This window comes from Chiloscyllium punctatum, chromosome 8 (genome assembly GCF_047496795.1).
Source record: "Chiloscyllium punctatum isolate Juve2018m chromosome 8, sChiPun1.3, whole genome shotgun sequence".
Classification (NCBI taxonomy): Eukaryota; Metazoa; Chordata; class Chondrichthyes; order Orectolobiformes; family Hemiscylliidae; genus Chiloscyllium; species Chiloscyllium punctatum.
In genome coordinates this window covers 43692129-43710967 of record NC_092746.1, presented here as the reverse complement: position 1 = coordinate 43710967, position 18839 = coordinate 43692129, and the positions used below count along the sequence as shown (strand labels likewise).

At 39.5% G+C, this 18839-nt stretch overlaps 1 protein-coding gene across 1 annotated transcript in view; it reads right to left on the bottom strand.

Moving 5' to 3' along the window:
- LOC140480497 (uncharacterized) overlaps positions 1-18839 on the bottom strand; it is a 264377-nt gene that overhangs the window by 45338 nt on the left and 200200 nt on the right. The window contains exons 24-26 of the mRNA XM_072575429.1: positions 16828-16896; positions 1310-1378; positions 745-813 (exon numbers count right to left, since the gene is read on the bottom strand). Coding sequence (XP_072431530.1) covers positions 745-813; positions 1310-1378; positions 16828-16896 — 207 coding nt within the window. The remainder of the gene's footprint in view (positions 1-744; positions 814-1309; positions 1379-16827; positions 16897-18839) is intronic.

Sequence of the window (18839 nt, the reverse complement as noted above, 5' to 3'; positions counted from 1 at the left end):
ATGCAATCTTGTTATAGCCAACAAAGTTTTAGAAGTTTGTACTTTAGAGACCGTGTCCATTATTCACCAATCATTTTGGAGTCAATTCGCATTGATGGAATGCATGCAGATATGCAATACAATTGTGCTGCTTCAAGAATAATTTTCAATCTGTGACCATGCAAATGAATTTAAATGGAAAACTGAACCATAAAATCAGGATGGGAATCTAATTTTGAAAGTAATTTGCACCAAATTGCAGATGTCACCCAAAGCATTACCCAACAGATTCTAATTTCGTTCTTAAAATATTTAAACATTGTTTTCACCGAAATCTTTATCCAGGGGGTTTTGTCATCTTTACAGTCAATTTATTTTAAGTCCTTCTTGATGACCTCTGATTTACCATCTGACTTCCAAGTTGGTCAAATTTTAGCTGCCAGTATTTACCTTGAATTAAATCCAGCTTGTTGATACACTTTGTCCATTGACCCCCATTGTCTCCCTTTCATCTAATATCTTAAATTTGAAGTTTTTGATCTTGTCTTTAAAGGGCAGGTCCATCACTACCGTCACAACCCTTGATCCTCTACCTCTGGCCTCTTGTGATTTGCTGCATCCTTTGGTGTGGAGCTTGCAACTGCCTCAGTTCTATTGTATGGAATACTCTCCCTAAAATGTCTACCCTCCTCTCTCCTGCTAAAACCACTTAAAAATTATCTTCTCAATCAAGTATTTCATAACTGCCTGACTATTAGTACTAACCTTTGCACCAGTATATCCTAATCCTGGAACACCAATTGGCCCTGGTGGCCCTGGAGGGCCAACATCACCCTGAAAAATATATCAAACTCAAGTTAATGACGTCATGTAAAGAACTAGAGAAAGACAAGTAAGGAAATCAGTGTCTACAATTCTTACCCAATTTCCTTGGATCAGCTAAACAAAATTTCTCAAAAGGCATGCAGTATTTCGAAAATAAAGGATGATCTTCTTTGACCTGGGTACTGCAATCTCAAAACCACCCATAATACAACAAAGCACATTAAAAGTCATATATTAAAGGAGGGAGGGCAACAAGAAGATACATGGGAATGTTTCTACCAATCTCTCCTACCCCACTGAAGACAACAGGAGTAGTGGTTGCAGTCTGTTAGCGTGGAAGTGATGGATGCTATCCAAACCTCAGCACATTCTGTCTTACCTTCACTATGAAAGGGTTCAAATGTTGACATGAGGAGACTAAATGTTCATCTCTCAAATCAAATGTTCATCTCACAAGAGACTAAATGTTCATCTCTCAAATTGATAGACATCAATCTGGATTCACCTTTGATCCAGGAAGTCCTTTGCCATCTTCCCCTGGGTCACCACGTGGGCCTGGCAGTCCTTGCACACCCTAAAATAGAAAAATTAAAATATTTTAATAAATATATCATTCTCTGGCTATTACATGGGACTGCTATAGAAATCAAATTATTAAACAGGTCTCTAAATGGCAATCCTAACAAGAAATCAGAGAACGCATTGAAGATTATTTATGATCCAAATATAATTGCAGCATTACTAATAGATAACAGAGGATACAACTCCATGCCCACTTCTTGACAATTATATTAGTATCTGATAGTTGACGAGTGTATTTTCTCGAGTAACATTGTCTATTTTGAGACTGAGGAATAATAATACTTCTTTTGCTTTCCAAGCTACAAAAATACGTTCCACTCTGCAGTTGGATTCCAGCAGTCTGATAACATATGTTCATTAGCCTGAACGTATCAATTGCTGGAGGATTTTCATGAGTTATCAGAGCTTTAATTTTACTTTTAGAATCTGTATCTTCAGGAATAAAAATATAGCTTATGATGGAAAGAACTTTGACTCTGTTTTTCTTTTAAAAATATTTCCTTAAAGTTTCTGATGTTATCTCCAGCTGTCTCCAGCTGGGATAGCTGAATTACTATCACACATGCTATTGATTCTTCTCTAAAATTAGTAACATTCCGGGAAGGTGTTAAAAATCATCCAACACCAGATTATAGTCCAACAGGTTTATTTGGAAGAACTACAAGCTTTTGGAGCACTGCTCCTTTGTCAGGTAGCTAGTGGAGTAGGATCATAAGACATAGAATTTATAGCAAAAGATCATAGTGTCATACATTGATGCAATATATTGAACAAACCTAGATTGCTGTTAAGTCTTTCATCTTTTAGAGTGGGTTGCAGGTTTCGATTGATTGATATGTAAATCCCCCACACTCACACCCATGTGCATACCCTCTCACAGGCATATACTTCATTACACTCATGAACACACTCTATCACACGTGCGCAAGTGCGCAGACACACACACACAGTCTCCCTCTCCCTCTCTCTCACACAATCTCCCTCTCCACACACAGACACAGACAGACAGACACAGACACACACACACACACACACAGTCTCCCTCTCCCTCTCTCTCACACAATCTCCCTCTCCACACACAGACACACACAGACACACAGATACACACAGACACACACAAACTCTCTCTCTCTCTCTCTCTCTCACATACTTGCACACATACATCTAAGTCTATGGGGTGAATTTGCATTTGCAGAACTGTATTTGCAGATACATTCTATTTTGTTCAAAAAGCACACAATCTGCAGGCAGTCAATATTTTTTATAATCCATGAGATATTTTATAAATTCCTTTGGAAATAGAAACAGTCTGACTGAAGATTGGCATATACACAGACTCCAGCCTCACACTTTTAATGCATTGCCTGAGCTGAGATGTCACCTTTTGTTTTATAAAACCTTAAGTTATCTCTGGAATGTGACTTGAAAGAAGTTCTGGGATTTACATATTAATGAATCAAAACCTGCAGCCCATTCGAAAAGATGAAAGACTTAACAGCAATCTATATATCGCATCAGTGTATGACACTATGATCTTTTGCTATAAATTCTGTGTGCTATGATCCTACTCCACTTGTTACAAAAGCTTGTACTTCCAAATAAATTTGTTGGACTATAACGTAGTGTCATGTGATTTTTAACTGTGTCCAGACCCAGTCCAACACTGGCACCTCCAGTGTTGAAAAGGAAGAAAGGGACTTGTATTCCTGTTTTCCTTCTGATGTTTTTTTTCTTTTATTTTCAACTTTTTTCATTGCCTTCTGTCTCTTTTGACTGTTACAATTATGTTGCTTCTTAGATTGTTTTCTTTTGGTACAGTGTCTTTAGTTTAAAGTAAATGAAGGTGGTACATGTTGCTGACTCTGAAGGCTGCCTGACAGTAAGCCTGGAGAGTTGATTATCAAGGTGGAACTTTTCGGAACAGTCTGTCACTGGTGGGATTGGAAGTTCACAGCATTTCCACTCTCCGGTGGAATAACTGGCCATGTGTGATCATAGTGTGGCTGGTCAATCATTCATGGTTCATGCACAAGGAATGCAGTGAATTATGTGGGGTGGAGAGGAAGTTGACAATGCTGCCATCACCTCACGGCATTGCAGCATTGGGTGCTGTTTGTAATGTGTACTCCAATGGGCATTTGTTCCTGGCAGCATCAGTCTCACCGTCTGACATGTATATATTTTCATTTCAACAGCTGCTGACATCCACTCTGCATCTGTTGATCCCTGGCAGTGTTGCCACCCCGTTCAAGAGTGCCAAATATCTGAATGTGGAAAAAGAATGTTCCACAATAATGCCCCACTCCAGACCTACAGCCCTGTTTGAAAGAATGAAAGCGAGAGGCCTTCTCTTCTGCCGTGAGGCCTGAACTTAACATCAGAAACAGTTGATCTCCGCTCTGGTCAACTCCATCTTTGGGGTTCACAGCATACATCTTTTCTTGTTGAAGTAACTTTGTCTGCGGACATTCTCAGTGTTACAGGAACTGGAACCATCGCCCGGCACCCATCCTCAACCACTTTTCATGTTCCTTTCATCATCCTCGATTTCAATCCTTGACCAAATTCCTTTGATCCTCAAGATTTCCCACAATAGTGGAATAGTCCCAGTTACTCTTCACCAGCTCTTCATCACCATTTACCCTTCCTCTACCATCTACGCTCATCACTTTGTTACCTTCAACCCTCAGGGCTTCAACATTGACTTTCCCTGTGTAACCTGTGACAATGCTGCTCCTTTAACAAGGTTATGGTGTCCTTGGCTTTTTTTTCCAGAGAGGTCAGAAAAGCAGCATTTCCAAAAAATCTAGGTTTGAAGGATATTGGGGCCAGTTTGATTAAAGCTAACAGTTACAGCCTCAGGCATAAGGCTTTTCATTTTAAAAAATACACTTGTATAATGAAAGGGGAGTGGCCAGTTCTCCCAGCTCAGCTTTCCCCTGGTTTGGTTTGGTTTTTAGCAGTCTGACTGTTCACTGAGAGCAGGCAGTCTGTTAGTAAGGTTGCTAGTCCAAGAAATAGCTACAGAGGAACTCTGATTATCCAAAGGACACGGGCAGGGAGTATTTCGATCGGTTAATCGAATGCCAGATAATCGATGCCAGATAACATAGTTAGCCATGCATGGGGACCTTAAGATCTTGTTCAGATCGTCCAAAATTCAGTTAATTGAATGCTAGGGAAGCAAAGTTCCTCTGTACATGGAAGAAGGTGTTCCATGCTGAACATCTCTGCCATCTCTCTCTCTCTCCTGTAAGACCCCATTTGAATTTTCCTTTTTTGCGGTGTTTATGGGGATTGTTGCAGGTATTTAGAACAACATCATTAAGTTGGGATAGTCTGTTGAGTGTTCGGATAGGTTAAGTTACTCTGTATTCTGTTGTCTTTTGTTTGGGTTTAATTCGGTAATCTTGCAAATAAATTCTGTTTTGTTTAAAACTAAGTTGTTGGGCCAGCTCCAACACTCCTGGAATACCCACTCTACATCTGTTTAAAACAACTAGCAAAGTTCGAGCCCAGAATGCTTTCTTGAAATGTTTTGAGGGAAATGTTCCATAACAGACTGGGGGCTTTTTGCAGGATTTGTTCTATAGTTCTGATTTGGGATTAGGTTTGCTGGACTCAAAGGCAGCGAGTGGTAGGTGTTAGTGTCTTTTCTTCTGGGTGTTGAATTTGGTTGGTTTAAACAGTGCTTGGGATAACAATTCAGGAGTCTTTTTGGGGTTTTGCAAAAGATGATTAAGGCCAAGCTGCAGAACTAGCAGATAAGCTGGAACTGGAGTTGCCTCTGTCTTTGAGGAAAGGAGAGATAATGACAGCAATAGCTCAGCATTTTAACTTGCTGGAAATGCCACCAGAATCTTTAGAGATGGCTACAATTCAATTGAAAATGAAGCAGCTCGAGTTAGAGACAAAAGACAAGGAAAGGGCAACAGAAGTGAAACAGTTTGAATTACAATTAAAAGCAGAGGAAAGAGAAAAAGAATGAATCACTTTAGCAGAACAAAATGAGAAAGAGCGAGAGAAGAGAGAGAAAAGGAGAGAGAGGAAAAGAAGAGAGAGAGGGAGTTTGAACTTCAGAAATTGGCACTCAGACAAGAAAGTCAGCTGAAAAGGATGGAGATGAAGGCTGAAGGTAAGCTCCGTGAGGAAGAGAATGGGGATGAGCAAACCCATGATGGCCAAAGGCCTGGTGAGAAACTGTTCAAATATATTTAAACATTGCCTAAATTTGATGAGAAGTATGTGGTAGCCTTTTTCATCTAATTTGAAAAGGTGGCTAAACAAATGTGGTGGCCAGTCACCATGGTGGATTTTGTTCATCCAAAAAAAATTCATAGAATGGCCTAGTGAGGTATTTGCATCACTATCAGAGGAGGTATTGAGGAGCACGAGGAGGTGAAGAAAGCCATCTTAAGTGCATATGAGCTTGTGCCACTAGTCTACAGATGTTTCAGGAATCTAAGGAGGTACGCTGGTTAAAGCAATAAAGTAGGCCACATTAAATCACAGTGTTGGTGGGTTAGGAAAAAGTACTGGGAAGCCAGATATAGGAAAATAGGGTAAGCCAGTGAATTTTACTGGAGTGGTAAAGGAAAGCACAGTGGAGCCTGGAAAGCTGCATCAGAATATACACCCTGGCTGGAGGTTGGTTAAACAGGAAGTGCCAGATCTTCTTAAACCATATACCTGCCATTACTCACATAGGGCAGGAGAAGCAGGTAAAGAGGGTACAATATTAAGGATCCTCTCAATCTTTTATGTTGAAAGATTGAGGAGATATGTACCTCTGAAGGACAATTGCTAGTAGTGGGAATTCATGGTGAGAGAAGAAGCGCTCAATTCTGCAAAGTGAGGTTGGAGTGTCTTGTGAAGAGTGGAGAAGTCGTGGTAGAACTAGACAAACTCTCAGCTCCAGGAATACAATTTCTCCTTGATATAGCTCATTCACAGGTAGGCAGTTTGAAAAGCCAGTGCAAACACAGGCATCTGAACTATTGCAGGACACAAATCCTGGGATTTTTCTGGACTGTGTGGTAATGAGGTCACAAAGTCACCAGTTGAAACAGGAGAGATCAAAGAGTGAAGCTAAGAATGTTGAAGTGGAATTAGCAGATACCATGTTTGATCGGATGGTTGACACAAACCAGGAGCAGATGGATGATAAAGCAAACATCTTTAGCTCAGATAGATTAACTGAGCTACAGCTGAAAATGAAAATTTAAAGCAATTGTATCAAAAGGCATAAACAGAAAAATAAACTGAATGTATCCATGATTGCTATTATCTTAAAAATGCTGTCTTAGTGAGGAAATGGAGACCATCACGTATTTAGACAGATGAGAAATGGGCAGATGTTCATCAAATCGTCTTGCCAGTGGATTATTGAAAGGAGGCGTTGTAGGCAGAGCATGAGCTGCCACTAGGGGGGTCATTGAGGAGTGAGAAAAAAAAAGCTAAAATACAAAAACATTTTACTGGCCTGGATTGCACATGGATATAGTTGAATTTTGCCAGACGTGTCAGGTAATTGGAAAACCACAGGCAGTAATAAATCTTAGACATTTAATATCTATTCCTGCATTTGAGGAACCTTTTACAAGCGTCTTAATTGACTGCATGGGCCCCGACCTAAAAAGTACTTGCCAACAAAATGGATGTGCCCACTAGATTTCCAGAAGGTGTTCCATTACACAATATCACAGGTGAAAGGATTGGAGAGGAATTACTCAAATTTTTCATTTGATATGGACTACCCACAGAGATCCAATCAGATCAAGGGTGAAAATTTACATCAAAGTTATTCAAGGAAGTTATGGATAGTTTAGGAATAAAACAATCCAAATCTACTGTGTACCATCCAGAGTTGCAGGGACTGCTAGAAAGGTGGCATCAGATATTAAAGACCATGTTGAGGGCTTATAGTCATGACTATCCATATGATTGGAATAAAGGAATTCCGTTTGTATTTTTTGCAATCAGAGATGCACCAAATGAGTCAACCATATTCAGTCCATTTGAATTAGTGTTTGGGCATGAAGTGAGAGAACTGGTAAAATTGATTAAGGAGAAATTGATAAAGCAGAATTCAGAGACCACGTATTTGGACTATGTGTCAAATTGTAGGGAACGATTAAATAGAGCTGGGGAGTTGGCTAGACAGCATTTAGAAGTATCACAGCATACACTGAAACAGGAAGCAGACAACAAATCAAAACTCGCAAATTTGCTGTCAGAGATAAGGTTACTTCCAGTGATAGGTGAATCTTTAAAAGCAAGATTTAGTGGACCTTATCAAATCGAAAGAAAATTGAGTGAGGTGAATTATTTCATAAGGACTCCAATCAAAAAGAAATCTCACAGAGTGTGTGATGTGAATATGTTCAAAAGGTATTTCGACAGGGAATGAAAGCCAAAAGAGACTGTGTTAAGAGCGAAGACAATTTTGGCTTTTGTAACGCTGAATAGACTGAATCAGCTTAAAGTCATGCTATTTGGTATGAAAAATACACTAGCCATGTTTCAGACACTAACCAATGAGGTCATTGCTGGACTACCCAATTATGTCGTATGTATTGATGGTCTGATGATTTCTCGTCACAAATGGAGGGAACATTTGTAACATTTATCGGACTTGTTCGATCAACTTTGGAAAGCAGGCTTGGTGATAAATATGGCTAAAAATGAATTTGCCAAGCCCAAGTCATCTTCCTGGGATATGTTATTGGATATGAACAAATGGCTCCACGGGATGCAAAAACAAAGGTAGCTGGTGAGTTTCCCATACCATCGACAAAAAGAGCAATACTACAATTCCTGGGATTGAATGGACTTCATTGAAAATTTGTACCAAATTTTTGTAGTGTGGCTGCTGTACCAGCTGAGTTGCTAAAGAAAGGCAAGAGGTTTCAGTGGACAGCGGACTATCAGAAGGCATTTGACAGCCTGAAAGCTGTGTTAACCACTGCCCCAGTATTAGCCACACCTAATTACGCAAAGTCATTCAAGGTGTCTATGGATGCAACTTATGTGGGTGTTGGTGGTGTGCTCTTGCAGGAAGATGACAAGAATATAAAAAGACCCATCAGGTATTTCTCTAGGAAATTGAACATTCTTCAGCAGTGATATTCAACAGTTGAGAAGGAGACTTTGAGCTTGACATTTGCGTCACAACATTTCAATGTTTCTGTTACCAGTAAATTACCTGAGACAATCATGTACACTGACCATAACACATTGAAGTTTGTGGAGAAAGTTAGGGACAAAAATGCCAGACTGTTTAGATGGAACTTATTGTTTCAATTTGAAAGTTATGCATGCCGCAGGACTGGAAAATGTGATTGCCAACGCCTTGTTGGGACTTGAATGAGAAACGGTGGCGTTCGGTGGCAGGAGTAAGACAGACCAAAACAAAATGTAGTAGCACATGTTTGCTTGACTATTGTCAATGTGATATTGATGAGTTGTTTTAACGGGTGAGGTATGATGATGCTGCTCCTTTAACAAGGTTATAGTGTCCTTGGCTTTTTTTTTCAGAGACGTCGCAAAAGCAGTGATTCCGAAAAGTCTAGGTTTGAAGGGTTTTAGAGGTAAAAACAATGACTGCAGATGCTGGAAACCAAATTCTGGATTAGTGGTGCTGGAAGAGCACAGCAGTTCAGGCAGCATCCAAGGAGCTTCGAAATCAACGTTTCGGGCAAAAGCCCTTCATCAGGAATAGGACCAGTTTGATTGTAGCAAACAGGTACTACCCCAGGAAAAAGGCTTTCCAGTTTAAAAACAACACTTATGTAATGAAAGGGGAGAGGCCAATTCTCCTGGTTCAGCCCTACCCTGGTTTGGTTTGGTTTTAGGTAGTCTGGCTGTTTACTGAAAGCAAGCAGTCTGCCAGTGCTGGTCCAAGAAACAGTTACATGGAAGAAGGTATGCCATGCTGATTGTCTCTGCCATCTGTCTCTCTCTCTCTCTCCTGTAAGACCCAGTGTTTGATTTTACCTTTTCATGTCAAGGGGTGTTTATGGGGATTGTTGCAAGTATTTGGAATAATTAAGTTGGAATAACCTGTTGGGTTTTCAAATAGTTTAAGTTACTCTGTATTCTGTTCTCTTTTGTTTGTGTTTAATTCGGTAATCTTGCAAATAAATTCTGTTTTGTTTAAAACTAAGTGGTTGGGCCAGCTCTATCACTCCTGGAATATCCACTGGACACCTGCTTAAAACAACTAGCAAAGTTAGAGTCCGGGCTACTTTCTTGAAATGTTTTGAGGCAGTCTGACCTGGTCAATAACAAACCCTTGCTGTTGCCTAAATTATGCTTGATCTAATATCTTCCAACATTGCCCTTCCCTGTATGGTCCATCTTCCTTTCCCCATCCCCCATAAGATATTTTAGGGCTGTCACCTCACTCTCACCTTCTCTCAGTCTTTGTTCCCCCTTTGACTGCTGCCACCTGATTCCAACCATTAACGTAGCTTCTCCCCATAGAAGGAAAAGCTGATTCTATTCACTTGAAGTCTGAGTGAGTGAAGACTACCTCACTACACAGAGGCAATGGCAGAAATCTGTGTGCGAACAGTGGATAGACTATGATTCTCCAAAGTCCCACCAAAGTATACAGAATGTTAAGTTATAAATAGTTGTGTCTTTGAACAATCCATTTACTTCCAAACTAAAAAAAGAGTGGGGGTCTTAAGGTTAGCTAATAACTATTTCTTTAGATGTAAGGCCCATGTAATTCTCTTTTCCATGGTCATATAAATGGAAATATGGGTTATTGCAAGAATGCAAGTGGAAGCTAGCATTCTAGTGGAAAGGTCAAATTCACGAGGAGTTAAAATGAGGCTGGAAGACTTCCCTCGCTCATATGAAAGGAAGAATCTCTTGGGAGAATTAAAGTGAAAAAGAAGACAAAACCTTGGGAATTAAGGGTCACCTTAAGCTGGCTCCAAGAGATTTAAATGTCAATTGTATGTCAGTATATCAGTGAAGTGGGTATTTTCTGTTAAATGTAAAGGCTGTGCTTGTTATTTTTGTGCTTTCTAAATTGTAAAATTTTCAAGCAAAATTAGAAAGATCTGTTTGAAAACCAAAGTTTGAAGAAGCACTGCATGTTTTGAAAAGCAATAACCTGACATTTATGGCAAGCATTGTATTAGCAGCTGTCTGAACAAGCAATAATTGAGGTTTGGGCTGCGGATAAATGGAATCCAAGTGGGTTATGTGTAGGTGCAGCGTAAAAGCCTTTTGTTACCAAACAATCAGGTGATTAGTCCTTAGGTAACTGGACAGTTTGGGGCTGGGAACAAGAAAGAAGTGTTTTGATCTCCACTAGCACAGAAGCTGATTCTCTGTTCTCTGCAATCAAAATCCATTTTTAAAATGAAGAAAACCAGTTCTCTTTCTTGCAACTATTGTTGTAAGCTATGATTTTTAGCTGATAAGTTAAAGTTAAAACTGATAAGTGAGCTTTTATAAGCTAATCAGTCACACTGTATCTTTGTAAACCATTGGAGTATCTGGAGAAAAGCAACTGAGAATCAGCGTAAGACTGTGTGTATTTGTAATGTTATATATCAATAGCTTATAACTGTTTACCTATAGCTAGAGACTAATTACTAGTAATATATTATAATTCTTGTTAAGTACAAAACCTGGACTGTGCTTTCTATCAATCTGGGTCTGAAAATCACCTATATCAGTAAATGATGCAAACATATTTTAAAATCTTTAAATTTTGAGACAACTCTGGAAATAATGGGGCTTGACTTTCAGTACGCTATACCCCAGTGACATAAAAAAGGGGATTGTTCTGTTTTGCAATATAACGTGTGAACTTTTTTACAAAGTTAATATCTAGTCATCTTTTTCAGTTGTTTTGTTATAATAAAATCAAAAAAGTGAAATCTTGTCATGATATCCTTTCAGTTATTAAATTGAAGTAGAATTACTTTTAAAAGTAATCAGTTTTGAAGGAAACCATAGAAATAGAAGAAATAAGAGCAGAAAATAGACCTACTTGCCATTTATTATCATTGTGGCTACTCTGAGGCTACATCTTCACTTCCCTAATCCCCATCTCACTTTATCCCCTAAGCCACTAAGCGTATGTCTATCCCAGACTAATGCATTCAATAATGGCAACTTCACAGCCCGTTGTGGCAGAGGTGATTCACAACATTTTAACTGAAATAATTTCTCCTAACGTCAGTCCTAAACGATTTGCCGCAGATACTGTATAATCATGTTTTACGTTCCCTGACCAACAGAAATAGTCACTTACTTTCTAACCTATCAAACCTCTTCAGAATCTTGACTGTTTTAATAAGATCACCTCTCATTCTTCTACACTCCAGATTTTCAGTCCAATTTATTCAGCCTTGTCTTGAAGGTTAACCCTTACATCCAGAGACTAAATTAGTGGACATTTGCTGTAGAATCTCCAATTCAGTCCGTCTTTTTTACATTTAGTGACGAAAGTTACAATTCTCCCAGATAAGGTCTCACCAAAACTCTGTACAATCATAGCAAGACCTTTTTAATGTATTCTTTACCACAATCCTCCTGCAATAAAGGTCACTATACCATTTATATTCCTGATCGCTTGCTGCATTGTAATTTTCTGCATTCCTTCCACAAACTTACCCAAGTCTCTTAAAACATCAATAGTACAAATATTTACAAATTATTCTATTTTTCCATTTTTATGACCAAACTAATCCACATACCATGATATTACTTACTCATTTAACTTCCTTTTCATGTTACTATATTTCTTCATCTAAATCATTAATGTAGATTGTGAATAGTTGAGGCTTCAGCACTGTTGTGGCATACAACTATTAGCTAGCTGACAAATAGAAAATGCCTTGTTTGTGCCCGCTCTCCGCTTCCTGAGGCCAGATAGCCCAGGACCTGAATTGCTAGGCCCAAAACCAGAATGGGCAACCTTTGAGCAGCCAGGCTGGAAGGGACTTTCAGGACAGGTCAAGCACAAACCACCCTCACAGATAAAGGCAAGAAAGGATAATCATGGACTTGTCTGGAAAATGAGACTGGTTGTGTCTTGAAGTACGGCAAGCAGACTTGCCAGAGCCCTGGGTTCTTGCCCTTACCATCACCATGTACGAAGAAAGAGAGCATGGTCTTGACACACTGAAGGATGACAGCAAGTGCAGCCCCAGTGTCTTCTATATGTGGCATTGAGGATCACAGTGGATGCTGTGACCTTGACCTGGAAGATTAATTGTGGTACAAGAATAAAATTAAAAAACGTCTTGTTATGATTGGCAGGGGCAGGCAATATTCCAGAAGAATGCTGCAGGGAGGCATAAGAAGAGCTACATGTGGCAATTTTCTTAGCCTAGCCCTGCAGTGGAGCTCTGACTAGCTGGACAGACAGACAGCTACAGAGAAAGAGAGAGACAGAAGCCAACCATATGCGAGACCAACCCTTACTAAGTTAATCAGTGTTGACTACACAGACTGGCCAAGATTAACTGCATTGTTCATTCCTGATGAAGGGCTTTTGCCCGAAATGTCGATTTTCCTGCTCCTCGGATGCTGCCTGACCTTCTGTGCTTTTCCAGCACCACTCTAATCTAGATTCTGAGTTCCAGCGTCTGCAGAACTCACTTTTGCCTAGTCCTGTTCTGGTAGCCTATAATATTTTAAATGAAGATTGTGACCAAGACTTAATGTTGGGATTGGTAGAGAAGTTAATGTAAGATTTGAGAACTTTATGGCAAAAGAGAAGGCTTTTAGATGCTATTCAGCCATACGTACCTCATTGTGTCTTTATGGTATTTTGTGATTAAAATTGAGTTGACTTTTTTATTCATGTCATAAGTATAGTATCCGGGTAAAATGAGTTCATGTAGAAACTATCAAAGCATCCTAAGCGGAGACAGTACTGTTTATGACTCAATTTTCCATCCAAGCTGCACCTTATCAAATGCCTTTTGAAAATCCAGGTATACTAAATTTACTGGTTTCCCTTATAATATCCTCAAATCTTCCAATACATTTATCAAACAGGGAGAGTGGGAGGGGTGACATGATTGAAGTATATAAAATCCTGAATGTTCTTGAATTAGTAGACAATGAAAGGATGTTTACTCAAGTTGGTGAGTAGAGAGCCAAAGAATTATTAAAATTAGGGGTAGTGCTTTTATAGTATCGAGATGGAGACAATCATTTTTTTCCCTCAGAAGGTTGCAAAGTGCAACTTTTGAATTCTTTGCCTCAGAAAGCGGAGTAATTGAATATTTTTAAGATAGAAAATAATGGATACACAGGTGGTAATTCTCAAAAGAATCCTTAGATTGTGGAAAAGTACCAGTCTTTACATAAAAAGTGAAGGAGATAGAAAACAGGTAACCATCGGACAATTAACGTAACATCGGCGCATGGGAAAATGTTGGAGTCTATTATAAAGGATGTAACAGCAGAGCAGTTAGAAATACATAATATGATCCTGCAGAGTCAATATGGCTTCATGGAAGTGAGATCATGCCTGACAAATTTGCTATATTTTTGAGGAGGTAACAAGCAGGACATATTAAGGGGAAGTAGTGGATGAAATATATTTGGATTTTCAGAAGTGTTTGAAGGACACATTAGACTAAACAGTCAGTTCTGCTATACTGTGTTTCTTCAGCGTGAATTGGCTTTAACGCAATTGAAGAATTTAGACTATTATTTTTAGAACACAAAATTTCCTTCACTGTATTGGCAATTCTGGCCCCATTAGTTTAGATAGCGCAGCTATTGCATGATTTTCTTAAACGCAATATCGCAAGAGAATGGAACTGTCATGTTAGATCAGAACCAACTGGTGTTGGAGATGGTATATTAGCAGAGAAAGAAGATTGTCTGACTAATGGAAAACAATATATTAGAATAAGGGAAACATTTTTCCAACATACTTTGATGACTTAGATGAGGAAAATGAATGAACAAGAGCTAAATTTGTGATGATACAAAATAGGCGGGAAGGCAAGTAGTAGGGATGACACAAATCTGCAGAGTACTATAGACAGATTAAGTGACTGAGTACAAACTGGCCAAATGGAACATAATGTCAGAAAATATGCATTTTGGCAGGAATAGAGGAGATGAATATTATTTAAATGGAGAAACACTACAGAAACAAAGGGGTTTTGGAATTCTTATGCATGAATCACAAAAAGCTAGTATCCGAATATAATTGGTGATAGGGAAGGCAAAAGGAATGTTGGTCTTTATTTCAAAGGAAATGGAGGTTAAAAGTTGGCAGGTTTTGCTCTAACTATGCAAAGCACTAGTCAGACCACAGCCGGAATACTGTGAACAGTTTTGGACCCATTTTCCAGGGGAATATATAGTAGCCTTTGAGACAGTCCAGGAAAGGATCGCTAGTTTAATCACAAGTATGGAAGGACTCTTTTATGAGGAGAGATTGAGTAGGTTAGGCCTGTACTCCTTGAAATATAGAGAAGTGAGAGGTGACTTATTGAAGATGTTAAAGTAGACTTGATATGGCAGATGCAGAAAGGTTGTTCCCCTGGTGGGAGAATCTAGGACAAGAAAGTATGATCTCAGAATAAGGTGTCACACATTTAAGACATAGATGAGGAGAAATTCATTTACTCATCAGGTAGTCAACCTGTCGAATTCTTTACTGTAGAGTGCTGATGAGGCTGGAGTCATTAAGTATCTTCAAGGCTGAGATAGACAGAACTTTATTGAAAAATTAAGAGGAAAAGATAGGAATGTGAGGTTAAAGATGATCAGATCAGCCATGATCTTATTGAATAGTACAGCAAGCTCAATGGGCTACATGATCTACATCTACTCCTACATACTTATAGGTCATAAAGGTCAGTAGATTTGTTCAGCAAGGAAATCAAAGATCATTGGGGGGAGATGGGAAGTGAAACTTGTAATACAAATCAGCATTGATCTTATTGAATGGCAGAGCAAGGTCCAAGTGTTCAATGGTTTATTTCTGCTCCTATTTCATATTTTCATATGTCCCTTTAAAACAAAGATAAGGAGGACTTTTTTCTCTCAAAGGTTTGTTAATCATTGAAATTCGTGGTTGTATCATTGTGCTTATGCAGAGCTGAATTAAATAGATTTTTGAACTACAGGTTGATCACAGGTTATGGAGGCAGGCAAGAAATTTGATGGGATGAATGGTCTACTCTTGCTTCTATTTATTATGGTCTAGATGAGGTGCTGCATTTTGGAAAGGCAAATCAGGGCAGACTTCGATGCCTCATGGTAAGGTCCCGGGGAGAATTGCTGAACCCAAAACATGCAGATTCATAGTCCCTTGAAAGTGGACTAGCAGGTGGATAGGATGGTGAAGAAGGCATTTGGTACGCTTGCCTTTATTGGTCAGTGCATTGAATATAGGAGTTGGGAGGTCATATTGCGGCTGTACAGGATTTTGGTTCAGCCACTTTTGGAATACTGTTTGCAGTTCAGGTCTCCCTCCTATAGGAAGAATATTGGGAAACTAGAAAGGGTTCAGAAAAGATTTATAAGGATGTTTCCAGAGTGGGAGGATTTGATCTATAGGGAGAGACTGAATAGACTGGAGATATCTTCCTTGGAGCATCGGAACCTGAGGGGTGACCTGACAGAGGTTTATAAAATGATGAGGGGCAGGGATAGGGTGAATAGCCAAGCTCGTTTCCCCAGGGTGGGGGAGTCAAAAAACTAGAGGGTGTAAGTTTAAGGTGAGAGGGGAAAAATATAAAAGGAAACTAAGAGGCAATTCTTTCACGTAGAGGGTGGTGCATGTATGAAATGAGCTGCCACAGGAAGTGGTGGAGGCTGGTATGATTACAACATTTAAAAGGCATCAGAATGGATAAATGAATAGGAAGGGTTTAGGGGGATATAGGCCAAATGCTGGAAAATACGACTAGATTTAAATAGGATATTTGGTCAGCATGGACAAATTCGACTGAGTCATGCTGTAAGTATCTATGACTCTATGTCTCTAGTTAAAGAAAAACTGAAACCTATTAACCTACAATTTTGATTCACTGAAATGTTCTTTTCTACTTTAAACGTGATCACTGTGAATTTTATTAAACTTATGCAGTTTTCTAAAATTGCTGTTAAACCTCTCTGACAAAATACACAAGTCCATTGTTTTTAGAGATTATTATGTCTTTGGAAATGGGTCATAATGCTGTTTTCCCTAGGTCCACCTATTGCTAATCATTTCATAAGCATTCCTCTATGTCCAAGTAGCACAGCCAACACAATAACAGCACTTGTTGTCTGTGCGTGTATATTGAAAAATCAGTTTTTGCAAGCATAGAGTTAAAAGCCTTTGGACGTCATCTATAATTTCCCAATACACATTTTTGGGGAGGCATGACTCAGCTATGCTTTAAGGTTGTCTGTCTCTGAGCACTTTGCTAAGATTAAAGAACAATTACTAGCCTGAGGACCAAGGAAACCTTCTCCTTTGGGCCCAGATGGTCCAGGTAATCCAGTAGCTCCACGATATCCCTAAAAATCATTAAAGGAATGACAGGTATTAGTCAAATAGTCATAAAATAATTGGGCTTAAATTAAAATAAATCAAAAAGTGCTAAGGAATCCACAAATAAGGTCCAATAAAATCTTGCAAACATATGTGTCTAGCTTTGTTAAAGGTAATACTGAAAATAGGCAATACACTATTACAAAGATTGTAGGAAACTTTACATTACAATGGCTGAATTCAGCCTTGTTTAGTCAGCTTTGGATCTTCCTTAACTTTTGTCATAAATGTCTTTCTCTTGGCTTATACTAAATTACAGCACATCAGTCCAGGATTACAAAAATCTGTTAATCCTTATGGTCTAAGTGAATGAAAAATTCATAGCCTTTTTCATCTGCATTTAATGTGAACAAGAACATATAAAGTACAGCACAAGAATAGGCCCTTTAGCCCACCATATCTGTGCCAACCATGATGCCATTCTAAAGTAATACCTTCTGCCTGCACATAGTCTGTATACCTCTATTTCCTGCCTGTTCACGTGTCTGTCTAAATGCTTCTTATAATACTATTGTATCTGCTTCTATCACTTGCCACGACAGTGTGTTCCAGACATCTACCACCCTCCGTATAAAAACCTTTCCTTGCACATCTCTTTTAAACTTTCCCCTGTCACCTTAAGCTATGCCCCCTAGCATTTGACATTTCCACCCTGGGAAAAAGACTCCGATTACCCACCCTGTCCATGACTCTCATAACTTTATACACTTTTAATCAGGTCACCCCTTTAGCCTGTGATGTAAAAGCGTATCTAAAAGATGTTAAAGCTACACACAGAGACAGGCACTAACTATTTGTACCAGTCATGACCATGAATGTCTGAGTTGTTTTTGGTAGTTTTCCAAACTGTTGTTGCAAGCATATTCAGAACAAAATGTTATCTGTTATAAAATTGTGTTTTTAACGTAAATTGCATCATTTAATACAGCCTGTTCTGGTGGGATTCCCAGTAACTCCCTCTCTTACAGAGCCTGAGAAAAATTACACGGTGTACCTTCTTAACATGTTTATTCCCCAGCTACAGTTCCTATTTGTTTTCTGTTAGACATCATGATACAGATGCAACAATTCATACAGAGCAAGGGTTTAAAGCTAATTGTCCACCAAATTTATAAGGCAATAATCTTTTGAATTTAAAAGATCTTCTAGCATTTTGCTTACCATCCACTTAAGGATCAATCTGGGGGGATCCAAAATGGCGGCGACCCAGCAAGTCTGAGTCTATAGTGCTCTTCCCAAGACTTGGGTAAAGTGGGTCACCCACCCCACCACACTCACCAAATCATTCATAATAGTTGTTAAATTTAAATAGTTGCTTCGTATTACATTTAAACAGTCTAATATTTAGTAAAAATGACTAAAGGGAAGGGAGCCCGCAGCTCTCAGCAAGCAGGACCCCCTCCCCCACCCTCTCCCTCTTCAGCTGCAGCAGAGGCGTCCACAGCCGCCCCGGGGGACTTGCCGACAGTAACAAGCCTTGTGGAGATGATCTCCAAACTGGGTGCGAAGATCGACGCTTTTATTGAGGAATCCCGAAATCGATGGGACTCACTGTCGGTCGCGCTGCAGAAGCACGACCAAGACATCCAGGAAGTTGAGCGCCGAGTCGGAGGGGCGGAGTTAAAGGCCACGACCTCCGAAACTACAGCGCAATCGGCCATGGATCAGGTCCGGACTCTCAAACAGCGAGTCCGGACCTTAGAGAATTACAGAGACGACCTCGATAATCGAGGTCGTCGAAAAAATATTCGTTTGCTGGGCCTTCCCGAACGGGAAGAGGAAGGCCAGCTTACAGCATTCCTGGAGCAGTGGCTGCCATAGCTTTTAAATCTGGAAGCTGGATCAGGCCAGGTAAGGGTGGAATGGGCCTACCGGGTCGCAATACGTGGGCCCGGCTTGAACCAGCACC